This window comes from Pollachius pollachius (assembly GCF_949987615.1).
Source record: "Pollachius pollachius genome assembly, chromosome: 13".
Classification (NCBI taxonomy): domain Eukaryota; kingdom Metazoa; phylum Chordata; class Actinopteri; order Gadiformes; family Gadidae; genus Pollachius; species Pollachius pollachius.
This window is the reverse complement of record NC_136946.1, coordinates 1378432-1399515: the sequence shown is the minus strand read 5'-3', so window position 1 is coordinate 1399515 and position 21084 is coordinate 1378432. Positions and strand designations below refer to the sequence as shown.

Here is a 21084-nt window from a genome sequence, read left to right as displayed (position 1 = left end):
TAATTGTACCGCAATGCATTTTTTTTAAGTCTATTGTATATCTTTTTTGTGTTGTAGTTTAAGCACAGTTACAGTCTCCAAGGTGTCTTATTATTCATCTGTAATCTGCTGTACACATCTGTACTGTAGTGAGGGCAGTGTGGTTATGTTGTGGGGTTCATATTGATGGTCTATGACGTCCATAATGCTTTAGTGTGACGCAGTCACAATGATCTTCTCTCTCAATAAACAGCTAAAGTTCAAAAGGCAAATGAGGTTATGGATGAGTTGTGTTTGTGTCCAGGTCTCCAGTCTACTATGGATGAGGAGAGAGAGGAGGGGGGTCCTACCTCTAAGACCACTCTGTCTGGGGAACATGGCCGCCGGAGCAAAGCTAAGAGGTAAGAAGAGGATCTCTCTGTCTGTGACTGTTGTCCATCTCAGAGCTCAGCAGTGATACATTATGACTCCATCATTAGTCTGAGTAAAAGCTGTGTGTGTGTGTGTGTGTGTGTGTGTGTGTGTGTGTGTGTGATCATAAAGATACAGCTTCTATCAAACGTCCATATATCTTGGTTCTTGTTTTTCTAGAAGAGTCCAGCAGGAGAGAGCAGACTCCCCTGGACCCAGCTGTGTCTCCATGAAGAGTGACCACTCTATGGATATACCATTGGTGTTTAAAGATGGACGCCCCTCCAGAGAGGAGAGGTAGGACTTTTGAACAGACGAGGAAAACAGACCAGTTGGTTGTTATCAGACTCTTCTGATACTGATATCTACAAGTCTGGGGAAATATAATTGTCTGTGTGTGTGTGTGTGTGTGTGTGTGTGTGTGTGTGTGTGTGTGTGTGTGTGTGTGTGTGTGTGTGTGTGTGTGTGTGTGTGTGTGTGTGTGTGTGTGTGTTGAAGCCCAGAGCAGCAGCAGAGAGCAGACTCCCCTGGACCCAGCTGTGTCTCCATGAAGAGTGACCGCTCTATGGATCATGCTGACCAGTTTAAAGATGGCAATCAGTCTATTGAGAAGAGGTGAGGATTTATCAGAGATCATAAAGATACAGCTTCTATCAAACGTCCATAAATCTTGGTTCTTGTTTTTCTAGAAGATTCCAGCAGGAGAGAGCAGACTCCCCTGGACCCAGCTGTGTCTCCATGAAGAGTGACCACTCTATGAATATACCATTGGTGTTTAAAGATGGACGCCCCTCCAGAGAGGAGAGGTAGGGGGTTCAAACAGACGATGAAAACAGACCAGTTGGTTGTTATCAGACTCTACTGATACTGATGTCTACAAGTCTGGGGAAATATAATTGTGTGTGTGTGTGTGTGTGTGTGTGTGTGTGCGTGTGTGTGTTTCCCACAGACACCTCGAGAAGTCAAAGGTTACCAGTGCTCAGTCTCTACAGCAGCATCAAACAGAGCTGATCAAGGTGTGTAAATGTCCACCAAGACGTTTGACTTCAGCTCTCCATGGACATTAGAAAGCATCTCTTGTCCAGCGGGACGTGGATCCAGGACAGATGCTTCTGATGTCTCAGTTAGTTCAGAGTAAAGTTCTCCTTGATGTTTGTTCTGTTCCAGAGGGCTGAGGAGAACGCACACGCTTTTCTAGACAAGGAGCTGAAGAAGCTCTGGAGGGATCTCTTCTCAGATTACCCACAATGCTCAGAGGGTCAGAGAGTGGAGGAGGAGGTGGATGGTAAGAAGGAGGAGCAGAGGAGGCGCGCCATAGAGGGAGTGGTGGACATCACAAAGCTCTGCCTGATGGAGATGAACCAGGAGGAACTGGCTGACAGACTGTGGAGCAGTAAGAGGCTCTTATCTTGAAAACAGAGAAGAAATACACATTTTGAAGAGCAGTAGGAGATTATGTTTGTTTTGTTCAGACTAAATGACATAATGTGAGACTTATACATTTCACACTTCCATGTGGAGACAATCTTTCCTCTTTGGGGTTAAATGGTTTGATCCAATATGTAGGGTTGTTGTGGGGTATCAGGTTAAATGGTTTGATCCGGATATGTAGGGTAATGGTGGGGGTCTCAGGTTACAGAATGTTAAACATCATCATTACCAGCACCAAATCCCCCGACCACATCACCCCCATTCTCGTCCAACTACACTGGCTCAGTGTCCAACACCGGATTGACCTTAAAACCCTTCTGCTCACCGACAAAGCCCTCCACAACGTGGCCCCCACTTATCTCCCCGACCTCCTCCAGGAGGACAGGCCCTGCCGCTCCCTTCGTCATCCTCAGCTGGTCTTCACCGTCCCGACCTCCCGCCTCAGCACCGTGGGTGCTAGGGCTCTGAGCACTGTGGGTACTAGGGCTCTCAGCACCGTGGGTGCTAGGGCTCTCAGCACCGTGGGTGCTAGGGCTCTCAGCACCGTGGGTGCTAGGGCTCTCAGCACCGCGGGTGCTAGGGCTCGTAGCACCGCGGGTGCTAGGGCTCTGACCTGAACTGAAAGAGACCCCTGACAACATTGAAATCCCTCCTCAAACACATGTTGTCCCACTGGCCTGCTCGCTGTAATGACCCCCTACCGTGGGGTCCCCTCGTATCCCTGTTGTGCTGCTGTTCTTACCCCCTCCTACCTGGGTCTCCTCACTGTTCTTACCCCCTCCTACCTGGGTCTCCTCACTGTTCTTACCCCCTCCTACCTGGGTCTCCTCACTGTTCTTACCCCCTCCTACCTGGGTCTCCTCACTGTTCTTACCCCCTCCTACCTGGGTCTCCTCACTGTTCTTACCCCCTCCTACCTGGGTCTTATGTCTTGTTTTGATCATGCTGTTGGCGATGCAGCTCTTGCTGTTCTTGACCCTAGATTGTTTTATGAATTGTAAGGCGACCTTGGGTGTCATGAAAGGTGCCTTGAAATAAAATGTTATTCAATGTTGTTATTATTATTATTATTATTATTATTATTAATAATATTAAACACAAGTTGCAGATCAACAGCAGAATAACTCTGTGGAAGAGATGCAACACTTTCTTGTTATATCAGCATTTCATTTTACACCATTTTAAAATCATTATTAGCATTAATCCAATCACATTGCTGTGGAAAAAACATTTTGAATCTGGAACATGCAGTCTTTGTCACAACCCGCTTTTCTGACCAAGTTGTGAAGCCACTAAATATCATGAAATTGATAATTCAACAGGAAATATTGACATGTTCCCACTGATACCACCATCCACTAACTGATGTCTACTGTTTTTGTCTCATTTAGGATCTGCTGCTGTCGAGTGCCAACATAAAATCAAGTCTCATTTGAAGAAGAAGTTCAGGTGTGTGTTTGAGGGAATCGCTAAAGCAGGACAGCCAACAGGTCTGAACGACTTCTACACAGAGATCTTCATCACAGAGAGAGGCAGTGGAGAGATCAACAAGGAACATGAGGTCAGACTGATTGAAACCGCTTCCAGGAAACCAATCAAGGAGGACACACCAATCAGATGTGAGGACATCTTTAAACCCTTACCTGGACACGATCAACCAATAAGAACAATGATGACAACTGGAGTGGCCGGCATTGGTAAAACCGTCTTAACACACAAGTTCACTCTGGACTGGGCTGAAGGCAAAACCAACCAGGACATACACTTTACATTTCTCCTCATTTTCAGAGAGCTGAATTTATTGAAAGGGAAAGAGTTTAGCTTGGTGGAACTTCTTCATCACCTCTTTATTGAGACCAAAGAAGCAGGAATCTGCAGATTCGACAGGCTCCAAGTTGTCTTCATCTTGGATGGTCTGGATGAGTGTCGACATCCTCTAGACTTCCAGAACAACCCGATATGGAATGATGTCACAAAGTCCACCTCGGTGGACGTGCTGCTGACAAACCTCATCAGGGGCGACCTGCTTCCCTCTGCTCGCATCTGGATAACCACACGCCCTGCGGCAGCCAATCAGATCCCTGCTGAGTGTGTTGACATGGTGACAGAGGTGAGGGGGTTCACCGACCAACAGAAGGAGGAGTACTTCAGGAAGAGATTCAGAGAGGAGACGCTGGCCAGCACAATCATCTCCCACGTCAAGAAATCACGAAGCCTCCACATCATGTGTCACATCCCAGTCTTCTGTTGGATCACTGCTACAGTTCTGGAGGACAATAGTACAAAATCCCAGATCGAAGAGATGCCCATGACCGTGACTCAGATGTACAGCCACTTCCTGAGGGTTCAGTCCATACAGGGGGACAGGAAGTACCATGGGAGGGCTGAAACAGATCCAGAATGGAGTTCAGAGGGCAGGAAGATCATTGTTTCTCTTGGAAAACTTGCTTTTAACCAGCTGGAGAAAGGGAACCTGATCTTCTACGAGGCAGAAATGGCAGAGTGTGACATCGATATCAGAGCAGCCTCAGTGTACTCAGGAGTGTTCACCCAGATCTTTAAAGAGGAGGGTTGGCTGTACCAGGACAAGGTGTTCTGCTTTGTCCATCTGAGCATCCAGGAGTTTCTGGCTGCCCTTTATGTCTTTCTGTCCTTCATCGATACTGGTGTCAATCTGCTCTCAACCTCCAGGAAAGATGAACTCCTCCTCTACCAGAGTGCTGTGGACAAGGCCTTACAGAGTGAGAACGGACACCTGGATTTGTTCCTCCGCTTCCTCCTGGGCCTCTCTCTGGAGACCAATCAGATTGTCCTACAAGGTCTGCTGGGACAGAAAAAAAGATCACTGACCACTCAGATTACATCAGGTCTGCTGCGACTGACAGGAAGTAGGTCACAGACCAATGAGGGAACAGTGTCTTACATCAAGGAGAAGATAGAAGGAGACCTATCTCTAGAGAGAAGCATCAATCTGTTCCACTGTCTGAATGAGCTGAACGACTGTTCTCTAGTGAAGGAGATCCAACAGTACCTGACATCAGGAAGTCTCTCCAGATCTCTCTCCCCTGCTCAGTGGTCAGCTCTGGTCTTCATCTTACTGACATCAGAAGAGGAGCTGGACGTGTTTGACCTGAAAAAATACTCTGCTTCAGAAGATGGTCTTCTCAGGCTGCTGCCAGTGGTAAAAGCCTCCAGAACATCTCTGTAGGTTCACTAATAACATGTATTACAAAACACACTACACAATATAAATAAAATTGGAATATAAGGTTAAAATAATATGAAAAAGATCTCTGTAGGTTCATAACAATATATCATAACAGAATAAACATATTAGTTATAATAATATACAAAACATCTCTGTAGGTGTCCTATTAACGTGTAATGTATTAGAATATTCAGAACAATAGAATATAGGAGTATTCATTTTCAACATTTTCAATCTCAACTAAACAACAATTTAACATTTATACATCTAATTATTTAGTATTTTTTGTTTAACCAATAACATTCCTTCATTATTTAATAACTTAAAGATGTATGTTATTTTAATCACAGTTCCTAACCTGTTCTCTTTATTTTGTGTGAAGGCTGAAGGGCTGTGATCTGTCAGAGAGATGCTGTGAAGCTCTGGCCTCAGTTCTCAGCTCCAACTCCTCTAGTCTGAGAGAGCTGGACCTGAGTACCAATGATCTGCAGGATTCAGGAGTGAAGCTGCTCTCTGCTGGACTGGGGAGTCCACACTGTACACTGGAAACTCTCAGGTCCGTTTAACCCAATGGTCAAACAGTTACACCACAAGGTTCAATATCAGAAGACATGCCACGATAGCCAATCAGCGTTGAGCTTGACCCGACGTCACTGGCAGAGGGACAGAGGACAGGCGCTCCGCAGCTCCGCAGCTGATATGGAGCGCCTGTAGTTGGTGTCCTGACAGGAGATCCTGGCACCAACCCGGGCTATCAGGTCATCGAAGCGGCAGGTTAGGCCTAATCCTACGTGCGTAACGCGTTCAGTGTGGCCGTACCTTTAGTTCTCGTGCTCGCAAAGTGTTTTCCTGATCGCTATGATATTTATTCTCCTCACAACACAATATACATGATATTGAAATAAAACTTCTAATTACATGCAAAACATCGCTTGAGATTAACTGATAACATGTGTTACAATACAATACATAATATACATAATACTGCAACAAAAAGTAATATTAATATACAAAAGACTTTTCAAACACTACATTTATATAGTGCTTTTCTAACCATTGGCCACCTAAAGCGCTTTACAATATTGCCTGACAATCACCATTCACACACACCGACGGAGTCAGCCATGCAAGGCGACAGCCAGCTCGTTGGGAGCAGTTAGGGTTAGGTGCCTTGCTCAAGCACACCTCAACACTCAGCTAGGAGGAACCGGGGATCGAACCAGCAACCTTCAGGTTACCAGCCAACCCGCTCTACCTCCTGAGCTACTGCCACCCCTTCACAACAAGTTTCATATAGTTGTACATTTTACATCCAATATTGAATGACCACAATTTCTTCATTATGTAATAAATTGGAGATGTAAGTTATTTTAATCACAGTTCCTAACCTGTTCTCTTTATTTTGTGTGAAGGCTGAAGGGCTGTGATCTGTCAGAGAGATGCTGTGAAGCTCTGGCCTCAGTTCTCAGCTCCAACTCCTCTAGTCTGAGAGAGCTGGACCTGAGTACCAATGATCTGCAGGATTCAGGAGTGAAGCTGCTCTCTGCTGGACTGGGGAGTCCACACTGTACACTGGAAACTCTCAGGTCAGTTTTACCCAATGGTCAAACAGTTACACCACAAGGTTCAATATCAGAAAACATTTAACAGATTTACAACCATAAAAGTGCTCACATAAAATGAAGCAAAACGAAACTGACACCCCCAAGCGCACAAATGCTGTCCAAAGGTACTGCCACACTGAACGAGTTAAGCGCGTTAGAGGCGTAGAAAATCTGCATTTTTGCATAGGGAACCATTGATTTACGCGCGTAGATGCATTACACGCGCTAAAGCAGCGCATTAGGCGCCTTAGATGCGTTTTACGCACCTAATTAACGCACCTAACACACCTACGCACCTATGCACGGAGTTCAAAAAATTTAACTTTTTACGCTCCTACGCGTGACGCTTAGCCGCGATTGCCAATCAGCTTTGAGCTTGACCCGACGTCACTGGCAGAGAGATGGAGGACAGGCGCTCCGCAGCTGTTATGGAGCGCCTGTAGTTGGTGTCCTGACGGGAGATCCTGGCACCAACCCGGGCTAGCAGGTCATCGAACATGGCCCCAGGCAACCAAAAATACCGCTGGAACCGGCCGTCATCCAGGCGGAGGTCTGGAGGAGGTGGTGAAACTCACCCAGCTGTGAGCGCCTACGGAGGATGTCATGCACCCAAACACGACGGCGTTTGGGTTTCCTACTCTCCTCGAACTCCAAAAACAAATACAGCAGCGGGGCGAAAATAAGTTTAGGGCGGGCTCATCTAGCATCGTAGGCGCGGAAGGCGTGTTGAACCATTTTTGTGACACACAATGATGAAGCGGCAGGTTAGTCCTAATCCTACGTGCGTAACGCGTTCAGTGTGGCCGTGCCTTTAGTTCTCGTGCTCGCAAAGTGTTTGACTGATCGCTTTGAGGTTTATTCCCCTCACAAAACAATATACATAATATTGGAATAAAACTTTTAATCATATACAAAACATCGCTTTAGATTAACTGACAACATTTCAATACATAATATGCATAACACTGCAACAAAAAGTAATATTAATATACAAAACGACTTTTCTAATGCTGCAAAAGAACTATCTTATTGTTATACATTTTACATCCAATTTGAATAACCTCAATTTCTTCATTATGTAATAAGTTGAAGATGTCATTTATTTTATTCACAGTCCCTAACCTGTTCTCTTTATTTTGTGTGAAGGCTGAAGGGCTGTGATCTGTCAGAGAGATGCTGTGAAGCTCTGGCCTCAGTTCTCAGCTCCAACTCCTCTAGTCTGAGAGAGCTGGACCTGAGTACCAATGATCTGCAGGATTCAGGAGTGAAGCTGCTCTCTGCTGGACTGGGGAGTCCACACTGTACACTGGAAACTCTCAGGTCCTTTTTCAGCCTCTTCAAACTGGGTCTTGGGGTTGTTTAATATGTAAGGGATGGTCCACGACTAGTTGGACCATTATCGAAAAAGAACACACAAAACGGTATGCATGTTATATGTTATGTAACTCTGGCCAGCTGATGTGAGGGTTAGGGGTTGACCTGTTAACTACTAGTATGTTATGTTTGTTATATGTTACGTAGCTCTGGCCAGCTGATGTGAGGGTTAGGGGTTGACCTGTTAACTACTAGTATGTTATGTCTGTTATATGTTATGTAGCTCTGGTCAGCTGAAGTGAGCTGAGGAGTTGTCATTAGCGTAGACATGGGGATGAGGCTTTAGCCGTGCTGTGATTTGAATATAATGTACACCTCACCATAGAACATCACTGGCCGTGGTAAAGTGAATCATGTTGAACATTAAAGAAGGACTTTATTAACTTCACATTAGTTTGGTGTAGATGTCCGATGCATTTCTGTTGCTCTTTTGCCTGCTGACAAAACTCTCCCTGGTTCTACACAATGTTAGAACCTGTGAAGAAACGGTCTCAGCGTACCAAACACAGCAGACTTCTCCTGACTCTAACCGAACAATATCTCATTGAGTTGTAGCTATTGAGAAAGGAGCATTTGTTTATGATCCTGTTTCACATCCAAGTGAAGGAAGTTCTGATGTCTGTGATGATGTCATCTCCCCACTTCCTCTTCCTGTTCTACTTGTCCTCTTCTCTCATTGTCCTCCAAATGGAATTAATACACAAGTGTATTCTCAAAATTCAAAACTCACCTGTTCAGAGTTCACCTCGACTCTGCATAGAAACCTACGTCCTGGGACTTGTATGTTGCACTTATTCAAGATACTTAATTGTGTAGCATCTACAGTAGCTGCTATCATTGCTTTACACGGGGAATGGGTTAGCCTAGCGATTGTAATACTTGCACTTGGTTCTATGAACATCTTTACTGTACCAACAGCGATATATTGTTTCACTTCTTATGACAAATGTACTTATTGTAACAAATGCACTTATTGTAAGTCGCTTTGGATAAAAGCGTCTGCTAAATGCCCTAAATGTAAATGTAAATGTAAGTGTGTGCGGGTGTGTGTGTGTGTGTGTGTGTGTGTGTAGCTTGTCTGGCTGCCTGGTCACACAGGAAGGCTGTGCTTCTCTGGCCTCAGCTCTGAGCTCCAACCCCTCCCATCTGAGAGAGCTGGACCTGAGCTACAATCACCCAGGAGACTCTGGAGCTGCGCTGCTCTCTGCTGGACTGGAGGATCCACGCTGGAGACTGGACACTCTCAGGTATGGAGAGGACAGCTCACCACTCAGGGACAAAGTCTCCTACGAGGATTCAAGCCGCTGCTAGATGAAGTGGTTTGAAGAGGCAGCTGTCACTCATGTTGTGTAGAACGTGATGAGACGGCAGATAAAGAAGGTGAATGTTTCAACATGCTGCTCTCACTTTGTTTCCCCCCCAGTGTGGAGCACGGTGGAGTGTGGAGGCAGAAACCAGCTCTAAAGAAGTGTAAGTGTCTTTTTAGTTTATGCATATATATTTATGTGTACATTTATACATACATACATGCATACATACATACATACATACATACATACATACATACATACATACATACATACATACATACATACATACATACATACATACATACATGCATAGTATACATACAAGTTTTGACAGTTAATTTCCAGCCTGTCTGTGTGTGTATGATGATCTAGATACGAATCCTAGCCAAGTGCCCCCAGTGATGTGTATATGTATGTGTAGGTAAGCAGGTGTATGTCTGAGTACATGTCTATAATAAATGAACCAGTTCTATGGTTCATCAGTCCATCTCCAGCCTGTATGTGAGCTCAGCTCCTTCAGTCTGTTCTTTACACAGGTGTCCCTTTGGAGGTTGAGTGCCATGTATGTGTATTGGGAAATCCAAAAGTGGAATATCTTGGAAGATATTACAAATATTGTTTAGATATTTCATGGGTGTAATAAGCTCATCATACCAAACATTTTGATGTATGATATGTTAATGTGAAGTAAATACTGAGGGAGTAAATGCACTTTATACATTTGTCCTTGTTTCAATGTTTTGATTGGGACAGCCACTCACACACACATGGGATTTCCAATCAACTTTAACTTTAATTATGTTAAACACAATGTGTCCTATTGCTTAGAAAATATACAGCACATGATTCCAATATAGTACCTATCATATGATATTTTTTTTGTCTTTCTATGTTAATGTTTGAAGAAGAGAGAGCGATCACAAAAAGAGTCTGAAAGAGAATAAAGAGAAGAAGAGCGCAGGAGAACAGTGCTAGTGATGACGATGATGATGAGGATGAAGAACGGTTCAGCAGCTCATCATGTCTGGTTCTCCCTCAGATGCCTGTGAACTCACACTGGACCCCAACACGGCCTACAGACTCCTCTCTCTGTCTGAGGACAACAGGAAGGTGACGCTGGTTGGAGAGGACCAGTCGTATCCGGACCACCCAGAGAGATTTGACTACTGGTACCAGGTGTTGGGTAGAGAGGCTCTGACTGGCCGCTGTTACTGGGAGGTAGAGTGGGAAGGACGTGTTGAGATAGGAGTGACATACAGAGGAATCACAAGGAGAGGAGAGGGTCCTGACAGCGGGCTTGGACAGAACAACAAGTCCTGGAGTCTTTATTGTTCTGATGATGGTTACTCTGCCTGGTACAACGGTAGGAGAACAGTCCTCTCTCTCCCCCCCGCTGGCTCCACCAGAGTAGCAGTGTATCTGGACCGGCCTGCTGGCTCTCTGTCCTTCTACAGAGTGTCCCCAGGTGGAGGAGGGTCCTCAGACACACTGACACACCTCCACACCTTCTGGTCCTCCTTCACCCAGGAGGACCTCCTCCCTGGGGTCTGGGTAGGGGAGGGCAGCGTCTCTGTGATCCCTCAGCGGTAGGGAGGGGGTCCTCAGTGGGGTCCTTGGGGTGGAGGACCTCTCCTCCCTGGGGTGTTGGGATGGGGGGGATCCTCTCTCTCTCTCTCTCTCTGTCTCTCCCTCTCTCTCTCTCTCTCTCTGTCTCTCTCTCTTCTGGAAAGTATAGCATGATAAACCATGAAAAGACTTCAAAGATCTTCCATAGTTAGATAAGCACATTTATTATTTGAAATGTATATAAAATACCTATTGATGGTAAATGTTTGTATATTTTCAGACACCACTAGTTTTGGTCTTAAGGGCTCTGATATCCTCATTTTTGTCATAATCCTGTTTTACAACTTGATTTAAATTTGATTTCATATTTTATTTAAAATAACCAAGAGGTCTATGGGATTATGTTGCATGTTGTAAATTACTTTAGACTTAATCTTGATTTTTTGTGTTCTGATGGGAACCAAACGGTCGCAGAACATGTTCAGTTATTAAAGATACGTGCACACCTGTTGATGATTTGTAAAGTCTGCAGCTTCTATTGTTTTAGTCCTCGTGTTTATTGTGTACATGTAAGGGACTATTTTTCTGTTGTATTTGTTTATGAAGCATAATTGCAATAAACAACTCAGTGGATCCCACTGAATGTTCTCCTGTGTTCAGCCGATGATTTCTCGTTTTAATAGTAAATAATTCTTCTGTAAGTGCCTTAATAATAATAATAATAATAATAATAATAATATATTAATCAGATCTTATAAATAAACCAAAAAATGTTTTTCCTCCCTGGGTTTTTGTTGGGGGGTGCCTCAGTGTCTCTGAGTCGGTTGTCGAAAAAAAACCACAGACAGACGGCCGGACGCACTGTCTGTCTCTCTTTCTCCCCTCCCATCTCCCTCTCCCCCCCCGTCTCTCCCCCCCCGCCGTCTCCTGTGTGCGTGTGTGTTCGGTGTGCGTGTGTGTTCGGTGTGCGTGTGTGTGTTCAGTGTGTGTGTGTGTGTGTGTGTGTGGAGGTGTTTGAATGGTTGAAGAGCCTTTGGTGCTCAACACACACCACAACAAGCAGCGTAAAGAGAAAGACCCAACACCAACCCAACCCCACTAAATGAACACATAATGAAAGGTTCCTTCAAGGTACGTTTGTACAACCTAATTCATCCTTTCACCACAGTGACTGAATTAGACTTCCCAGAACTGTGTGTGTGTGCGTGTGTGTGTGTGTGTGCGTGTTTGTGTGGGTGTTAAATACCAAAAATGAACAATGCTAATTTGTTAAATAATGAACCGTCTTCCAAGGCGCGGGCTTCAACCAGTAGAAACAGAGTGAAGCGTTTGAGTCTGCAGCCGTCAGAGCGGCCATGTTGAGTCAAACAGCACAATGTTAGACGCTGGGGAGGCCATGACGGTGGTTACATCTTGACATGCTAATACTGTGTGTGTGTACGTGCGTGTTATTGTGTGTGTGTGTGTGTGTGTGTGTGTGTTTGTGTAAGTATGTGTGTGCGTGTGTGTGTGTGTTCGGTGTGTGTGTGTGTGTGTGTCTATGTGAGTTCATGTGCGTGTGTGTGTCTAGCCTCCCTCCCCTCGAGTCCCAGTTCGCAGGTTCAGACGTTCAGGAGACCAAACGACCAGTGGTGTGGTCTACGTGATAGCAGGTGTACGCCGTAGACCCACTAGGAACGCTCCAGGATTTCCGCATATCCACTTAAAAATGTGCACGGATACTAATCGTTTTGTGACAGAACTTTTACTTCATTGTTTATCTTTCACAAATACCAGTTGGGTATAACTGCAATAAAATACTTTTAGCAGGGGAAGTTATCTCCTACGTTCACCATTCATAAAATTCCCCCTGCGCGCTCGCGCTCTGCCCTGTCTCTGTTACGAAGCGCGGAGCTGCCCCTGCATCTCTGCATGTTAGTTGGCGGGCCAAGCCCCTCCCTCTCGCGCTGTGTGTGGCCACGCACACAGATTGAAAGTTAACAGTTAAAACAACTCTTTACAACGATAAAAAAACACAACACAAACATTTAAAGAGTCCCATACTACATGCTACAATAACATTCAACTTTACAATATGAAAAGCAAACTAGACTATTTCAGTGTTTTAGTTAGTTATAAGCCTGGCCGCCCAAAATCTACTGCTGACGCTTCGGTTGACCCTGCAGATGCCACTACCAGGTCTACGAAAACCAGCAAGGACACAACAGAAAAGTGAGTGTGTGTGTGTGTGTGTGTGTGTGTGTGTGTGTGTGTGTGTGTGTGTGTGTGTGTGTGTGTGTGTGTGTGTGTGTGTGTGTGTGTGTATGTGTTTGTGTGTCCAGTCCTCCTATATTAATGTGTATACCACATAACGGGTAGTCAACAGAAGACAATGTTTTAATCCCACTGTATATCTCCTTGTTACTTTTAGATGAGAACCCCTGATCAGCCTTGTGGACTGAGTGTCAGGCTAGGGAATATAAAAACAGGCCTCCTTGGTTAGAGCAGAGGGAAAGAAAGTTAGATAAATGTCAGCCAACATGCAGTTGGTATTCGCAATTGAAATTCATAAAACTAATTACTATGCAAATGCGAGTATAGCTAATTCCTGGTCATTTTTAAGGTGCAGAAATTTCAGACTTTTACACAATTCAATTACTGTATGGTATGTTAGATAACAACAGTTAAAGCTATAATTAGAGCAATTGAAACAGTGGAACATTAATCTTCTTTCATCCACTTCTCAAGCATTGGTTAGCCATGGTTGTAAACAGTTAGGGGTTGGGTTGCTAACCCGTCAAATTATTTTGAGTAGATTTTGACCTTGTTTAGCAGGTGCTATTGCGACAATAGATACACAAAGGACAACTTGTCATTTTTATGTTCAATTTGTTCATACTGTTATTAAAACTGATAAGCCTACTCACCTTTCCATGATTGTTGATAATCGTTGCACTCTTAAACCCATTCAGCGGGTTGTAGACCCCTGCGTTGGTGAGTGTGGTGCGACACCCCATAACGGGACGGGTGTGTACGAAGCGGAGGGAATCATCACAGTATACCCACTACAATCAAATAGACCACACCACTGCAGACCACCATCCTCCACACTCAGCATGGGGGCGGGGGGACTGCCGCTGCTGCTGGAGGTCCTCTCCGGGGGGTCTGCAGGTAGGACCCTTCAGAGCGTCTCGGTCCGAACTATATATAGAACCGGAACTAGAACTGTAGTGGTCCGGAAGCAGTGCTTAGTTTCGCTGTCTTTCCTTTTGATGTGAAACTGCGTTTGTGTACAATCTCAAAATCGAACAATGAATCCACAGGATGATTAATCATTCAGTGGTTCCGATATTTAAACTGATTTTTCAGAAACCAGTTAGCGTTTTGTTTCGACTGCGTTTCATTTTGGGTCCGAACTGAGGAAACAAAAGTTAGTATGAGACTAAACTGGATGATGATGGTGGGTTTCTGAATCTGTTCTTAAAGTCAACAGATGGGTTGGTTTATCATTACCACCTTCATATTGTTCGATCCTACTCACTTTAATTCCATATCGATTCATGTCATCGTATTTGTGTGTTGTGCATTAGATGGACATTCATGCACATTAACATTATGTTGATCATTTCATAATAATGTCAATTTAAGTTATTCATATCTTATAATACTTAACGAAACTGGCTCTTTAAAATGTTCACTTGACCAACAGAAGACACATTTAATCTCACTATAAATCATTCCTGGATCAGACATCCTTGAGAATGTAAAAATGTATTTAATAAAATTGTGGATTAAGGAATTTATAGTTATAAATTAAAATAAGTTATAGATAAATAAGCTTCACTACTGGTAAACGAATGATTCAAAAAGCTTAACTACTGGTGAACGAATGATTCAAAAAAAGCGTAACTACTGGTGAACGAATGGTTCAAAAAGCTTCACTACTGGTAAACGAATGATTGAAAGAGCTTCACTACTGGTAAACAAATGATTAAAAAACCTTAAATACTGGTGAACGAATGATTCAAAAACCTTAACTACTGGTGAACTAATGGTCCGCGAAAGAGTTACGGCTCAGTTTATTCTACTCAGTTTAAGAATGCTTGATTCTGATTGGCTGGGAGGAGGGCATTAACCCGGCAAATTGCCCGCTGATTTGTCAGTTGTACTTGCTGCTGACTGAGCACAGCGTCATCAAATAGTAGATCAATACGCCCCTTGTATTTTTTGGAATACTCGATTCTGATTGGCTGCAGGGTGCCCATTAATCCCCGATATATGGACACCTGCTAAGTAGTTCCAGTCAAATTGTCTGTTCAGCCATCAGAACGAGAGCTGGTAAATTGTGAAAAATGAATTAAACTGTAATCGGACAACGCGGTATTATGCTATAGACCCTAGAGCAGTGGTCGGCAACCCTAGGCACGCGTGCCACCACTGGCACGGGGCAGCATAATCATTGGCACACTTAAAAAATAAAAAAATATAAACTTTTTGATCTTTCTTTTATTATTATTATTTTAAAAAATCACAGCACAATGCGGCAGCGTAATCATTACTACCGACTTTTTTGCACTTTATTCTGTTTTGGGCATTTCCTCCCAGTGCAAATATGTTTAAATTAGTTACAGAAACCAGTGTTCTGAAATGGGATCAATTAATAGTTTTTAAACCATTGTTGTGAGGCATAGAGAAGAAAATATTTAAAATATTGTTGCAAGTGGCCTTTATGCATCGCCTTCACATGGTTTTGCAAAGCTGTACATGTCGTAAAGATATTGCTGTGGATGGTTCCAACATTCTCATATATTCTCGTTTTTTACATTTCTCACAGTGCAAATATGTTTTTGAATGAGTTTCAGAAAATGGTGTTTTAAGATGGGACATATGTCATTATAATTTATAAGCCCATGTTGCAAATATAACAACCAAAAAAACATTTAAAATGTTGATGCATGATTGTGGACTATATGGAAATAGTACAATTCCAGGTCTTCTGGAAATGTTTTTGGTCGCTGTGTCATAGTTCAGCTTAATTTTTAATATATTGTTGCTTAAGGCACACTCATTAACGAGAAAATGTAAAACTTGCACTGCAAGTTGAAAAGGTTGCTGGTCCCTGCCCTAGAGTATCTGTTGTATAAAGACTGGGACGAATTTCGAATTATAAATATGTACAATGCATAAATTAAAAGGGATTACTTTTTGAGGGAGATGAACTCAGAGTATACATTTAATAAGCGTGCAATACGAATAAGAGAAAGCATAATTATTAAAGTATTTTAATCGTTTGTGCAGATTGTGCAGAAATTATACGCATCAGAGTTCACATCAAGTACTGGAACAACCCACGCTGCTTTTATACCACACACACAATGTCCCTCTCTCTCTCTCTCTCTCTCTCTCTCTCTCTCTCTCTCTCTCTCTCTCTCTCTCTCTCTCTCTCTCTCGCTCTCTCTCTCTCTCCCTCGCTCTCTCAGAGGCGTCATCAGCCCCTTTTTACTAGGGCACGTGCCCCAGTAAAAGTCTCCAGTGCCCCAGTAAAATTCCAGTGATCATTATTAAATGAATCTGCAGTAGCTCCGCTCTCGCTATGGAATCGGCAGGATTCATCAAGCCTCATTCTCCTGTTGCCTCGGGAGTACTGAGTCGAGCCTGCCACTAACCAGCCAATCAAAAAAGAAAGGGGCTACATAGCCTAATAGCCAATCAGAAAATACCACTACTGTATCTGGGTAAGATTTAACGCAACAACCAATGAAAAAAAGCATAGTAATTCTGGAATCGTTCACGTGTTTCTTCTGAATGTTTCGTTGTAAACACAGTGGAAACAGCGCCGAGTAATTCATCTCCTGTTTTAATGTTAAAACAAATTCACAACTTGTCGGACACAAACAATGACAACTTGATTGCTGTTAGAGAATGTTGCCCACATAATTAGCATCAGTTTTTCAATACTGCGTCTGTAGCCTAAATTTAGCAGCTAGCCAACAGTTGTACAGCCTGCTCTCTCTCTCTCTCTCTCACACACACACACACACACACACACACACACACACACACACACACACACACACACACACACACACACACACACACACATTAAGGCACACATACACAGACATTAACAGACAAACACACACATGAATGTGACTTTTGTAGGAAAGTCATCATGAAAGCATTTAGATCCACCCACTTGACTCGGAGACGAGGTGACGTGTGTCGGGGCTCCACTGACCGTCCTTAGCGTCCTAACCCTAACCCTGACCCTGACCCTAACCCTGACCCTGACCCTGACCCTAACCCTGACCCTGACCCTGATCCCATAGGCGTCGATTACGGGGGGGACGGGGGGGACATGTCCCCCCCACTTTCTAAAATACGAATTTTGTCCCCCCCACTTTTGCGACCGAAAAAAAAAAAAAAAAAATCTCCCCACATACTCAACCGAAATCGTCGAGTCTAAATCATGCGATAGGCGCGCACGAAGACATCCTCACAAGTCACAGCATGCACAACAGCTGGCTGTGAGTGGAGCAAATGAGGGGGCGGGATTCTGATCATCAGTATCTCTCATTCAGTGCCGCGCCGCGCGAGCTCCTGTGGTTAGTCATTCCAGCAGGCCTACAACTACACTTGGCAGTTGGAAGGCAGCCTAATAGTTGTTTTACAGACGCTTTCCACACACTTCGCAGCAGCATTGAAGACGACAAGCGTCAAGAAAGTCGACTCCTCAAAAATGTACAAGGTAACTATTCCTAACAGTTCGTTTATAATGTTTCCTCCGAGCATATGCTAGCTAGGCAAGACCACGTTGTAGCTAATTGTTTGCGGTTACAGTGTTAACTAATTTGGAGTGAGCGAAAGTGAATAATATTAGCTGCTATCAGTTTTAGGGCTGGCCCGAATTATTCGAATACTCGTTCGGAAAAATAGTATTCGAAGCTTGAATCAGTATTCGGAGCTTTGTTTATTTTTTTTCCACGTGAGGTAGGCCTACGTGACGTTACCAGAGCGAGGGAGGCAAACTATACCCGACAAGAAGCAGAGAAGCGAGAGAGGTGGAGGAAGAATAGGTATCTTGTTGTTTCCCTTTACTTTATAACACAACATTAGCGGGATCTCGGGAGGAAAAGTAATGCTTAGCGAAATGCTAACCTTAGCTTAGTTGTTTGTTGACTGATGACCAAAGACGGGTTAACTATTTTATGAATTGTAAAGAATCAGGAAAACAAGTATTTGAAATGGATTATGGATTATTTATTAATTATTCTGAACCACACTGAACTGTTTGATTAGCCTACTACATTATTACAACATTACCAAGAGTATTGTAATCCAAAATTAAGAATGTGGCAGCACTGAACTTGGGCCGTGTGTGTGTGTGTGTGTGTGTGTGTGTGTGTGTGTGTGTGATTTTTCTGAGATGCTGCAAAGTTGCATCCTGACAGAGTTGTGTGTATGTGTGTGTTTGTTTACAGCAACAATGTGTGCCTTACTGTTGGTGTGCTTGTCGAACGCCCCCCTACCCTTCTTCCAGTTCCTGAACCCCAAGGAAATGAAGGTTTGTTCTGTATTTCTGGCCATTGTTGGAATATTATGTTTAAAGGCCTTTACACAGTAGAAACACAAAACTCCTTTAATTTCAGAACTGTAATGTAGCCAGGGGTAGTCTTTGAACCAGCTCTCCTGGAATCGGAGAGTGCGGTTGGGCAGAGTTTGTGGCTCAATTAGCTGTGCATCTGGTTGGTATGGGGAAACTAAAATATCCTCAGGGGTATTGAGCTCTTCCTCTGTTTGGGAAGGGTTATCCTGTTGTCCCTCCTGCTGAGGCACCTCCTCCTGTAATGTAGTCAGTGACATGGATGATAATTTGGTAGTATTTCTTTAAATAGTTCCCTGAAATGTTTTATTTATGTTTTTTGTTCATAATTGCACTTAATATTTGTTGTAGTTGTAGCCCTGCCCACTTCACTATAATTGTCTGTAGTGTATGTTTTAAATTGTGCAATAGCATATATATTTTTTTAGAAACCTCACCTGCTGCACCTCTACATTCTCAACCCCCTGTTCCTGAGCTTCTTTGTTTAGTTCTGTTCCACTCAGTTCCGGTTCCTTATGAAAATGTTAAACTTTGTTAGTAATGTTTCATGTTATAGTTTCTGAATGTTCAAGTTTTCCTTATGTGACCCTCACCTCCACAGCTCCCGGTCCCTGCACTTCTTTGTTTTGTTCTGTTGCACTTGGTTCCTTTTCCTGATGACAGATGGTTCATAAATAAAACAAACATTTATTGGCACTTGTGTTTGGTTTTTATTTAACGTTTTAGCATAGATTTGGGGTAAATCGTACTTGTTTTTTGCATAGTTTTAGGGTATATTCTGTTTTTTCTTATGAATAGTATGGATAATCATATAGGGACATCTAGTGGTAAATCCGCAGATTTCAAACGTGTGAAAAACGCAATTTGGTATCTAGTCGTTTGATTTGTCGACTGTCAGCCACTGTAGAAACATGGCGTTGTAAAATGACATTAGTCTGCATTCCCATGGTGGCGCATACAGATCGAACATTGTGAAATGAGAGAACGTGAACTTGGAAGGCTAGCTTTTATGACTTCTAGTACTTGCGAAGGCTAACGCAATATCATGGAATTAACTTGAGATATATATTTAACAGGAACACTAGAAACAATCGCTACTGTACAAAAGGTATTCCACGTGACTCAACCAATAAAAGTGGAAGACAAATTTGTAGTAGGCAAAGCATAGACTAGCTAAAGCCGGTATGTAGCTAACTGCAGTGTAACTGCTAGCTGACCGTTAACGTTAGCAGTAGATGAGAACTAGCAGTTAACCGAGTTAATATCAAACATCGTAAAACAAGTTGATTTGTAGATTTCTCTAAACTTACAGCGCATTTTTGCTTGCTGAAAAAGGATCTTATATCGCTTCCCGCTTTTCTCTTAGACATTATGGATCCACTTGAATAGCCTTATAATAGCGAATGTTTGTTGTTTTTATATCATCGCGAGGGGGAGGGGGCAGGCGGCTACGTGGGCTGTCTGTACACACAGCGTTATAATAAAGAAGTTTTAAGACAGCCAGCCAAAATTGAAATTTTTATTCAGAAAATAGGCGGTCCTTTTGCTTCCTGTAAAAAGCATGTTTGTGACACTGGATAACGTGGAATATGGATACATCAACTAGCCTGCATGTGGAGGGCCACATAAGGTAAGAAATTGGTTTACGTAAACTTTGCTGCTGGTTTTGTTTGCTCGTGATGACCTGGCTAGGTTACCCACGCCACGGTCCTAAGCGATTGTGATCATCTGATTCTGGTTGGTGCTCAAGATATAGATTGCAGCTAGTAGCAGCTACACACGGTTCGATTGCTATGCCAATGTGGTTAGAGTTGTTTTGTCTGATTGAAATATTTGACGTTGGACTTGGAGCCAGTGGTAGGCTCAGGCCTATCCTGACATAAATATCGTATAACCTGCTGTGTGATTATCTAAACTCTAGGGGATTTTATTTGCGGGCAATTTGCTCATGATGTAACGAGTGAAGTGTGAATTGGTCCTTCGCGAGTGTTTACTGGTGGTCAGGATTTGGCAGATCATGCAATTCTCCTCTGGGTGCTTGTTTTTTTAATTTTTTAATGCAGCATAACATTATGCGACCAGCAACCCTTGCTCTTCTTCAAAAGGCTGATGCTCAGTAGTACCTCGTTTCATTTCGTAGCCTACCCCCTTTACAGTCTGCAATTGATTGTCTGGTAAACTTTGTTGATGTCAAGATAAGTGTTAAATTGCCAACACTTTTCTTTGTCCTGGGTGTATTAGTATTACATATCCGAAATCCCGAGCGCCAATACCCTGGTGTTTCCAACGTCGTTTTGCAAAACAAGCCAAAACGCAAACTGGTTTTTCAACACCTGACAATACACTGCAGAGCTTATTTTAATGCAGCGTTGAATGGATGAATAGCTTACATAAGGGTACCCACCACTTTTCAAACCACACTCAAGCTTATGGTTATTGTCCCCACCACTTCTAAAAACAAACTGACGCCCTTGCCTGATCCTAACCTGCGAGTGTTTTCGAAGCAGAAGCCCCCCCCCCCCCCCCCCCCTCGCTGTGTACGGGACGCACCGCCGCGCTGCTCAGCATCGTGTCAGCCTCCGACGGATGACCTCACCCGGGACCAGGAGCGGAGCGGGT

At 43.5% G+C, this 21084-nt stretch overlaps 1 protein-coding gene and 1 long non-coding RNA gene across 20 annotated transcripts in view; both read left to right on the top strand.

Moving 5' to 3' along the window:
- LOC307085298 (uncharacterized protein) overlaps positions 1 to 11530 on the top strand; it is a 196059-nt gene extending 184529 nt beyond the window's left edge. For 18 of the 19 annotated variants that reach the window (XM_079750037.1, XM_079750041.1, XM_079750029.1 and 15 more), the window contains 6 exons: positions 5412 to 5585; positions 6442 to 6615; positions 7780 to 7953; positions 9081 to 9254; positions 9431 to 9477; positions 10357 to 11530. In XM_079750037.1, coding sequence (XP_079606163.1) covers positions 5412 to 5585; positions 6442 to 6615; positions 7780 to 7953; positions 9081 to 9254; positions 9431 to 9477; positions 10357 to 10907 — 1294 coding nt within the window. In that variant the 3' untranslated portion in view covers positions 10908 to 11530. The remainder of the gene's footprint in view (positions 1 to 5411; positions 5586 to 6441; positions 6616 to 7779; positions 7954 to 9080; positions 9255 to 9430; positions 9478 to 10356) is intronic. The other variant, XM_079750038.1, reaches the window with a different exon arrangement.
- A 5749-nt stretch (positions 11531 to 17279) lies between these two features.
- LOC307085312 lies at positions 17280 to 19161 on the top strand. Its single transcript, XR_013812368.1, has 2 exons — positions 17280 to 17610; positions 18344 to 19161. It is a non-coding gene; the product is annotated as an uncharacterized lncRNA (long non-coding RNA).
- Positions 19162 to 21084: the final 1923 nt, after the last annotated feature.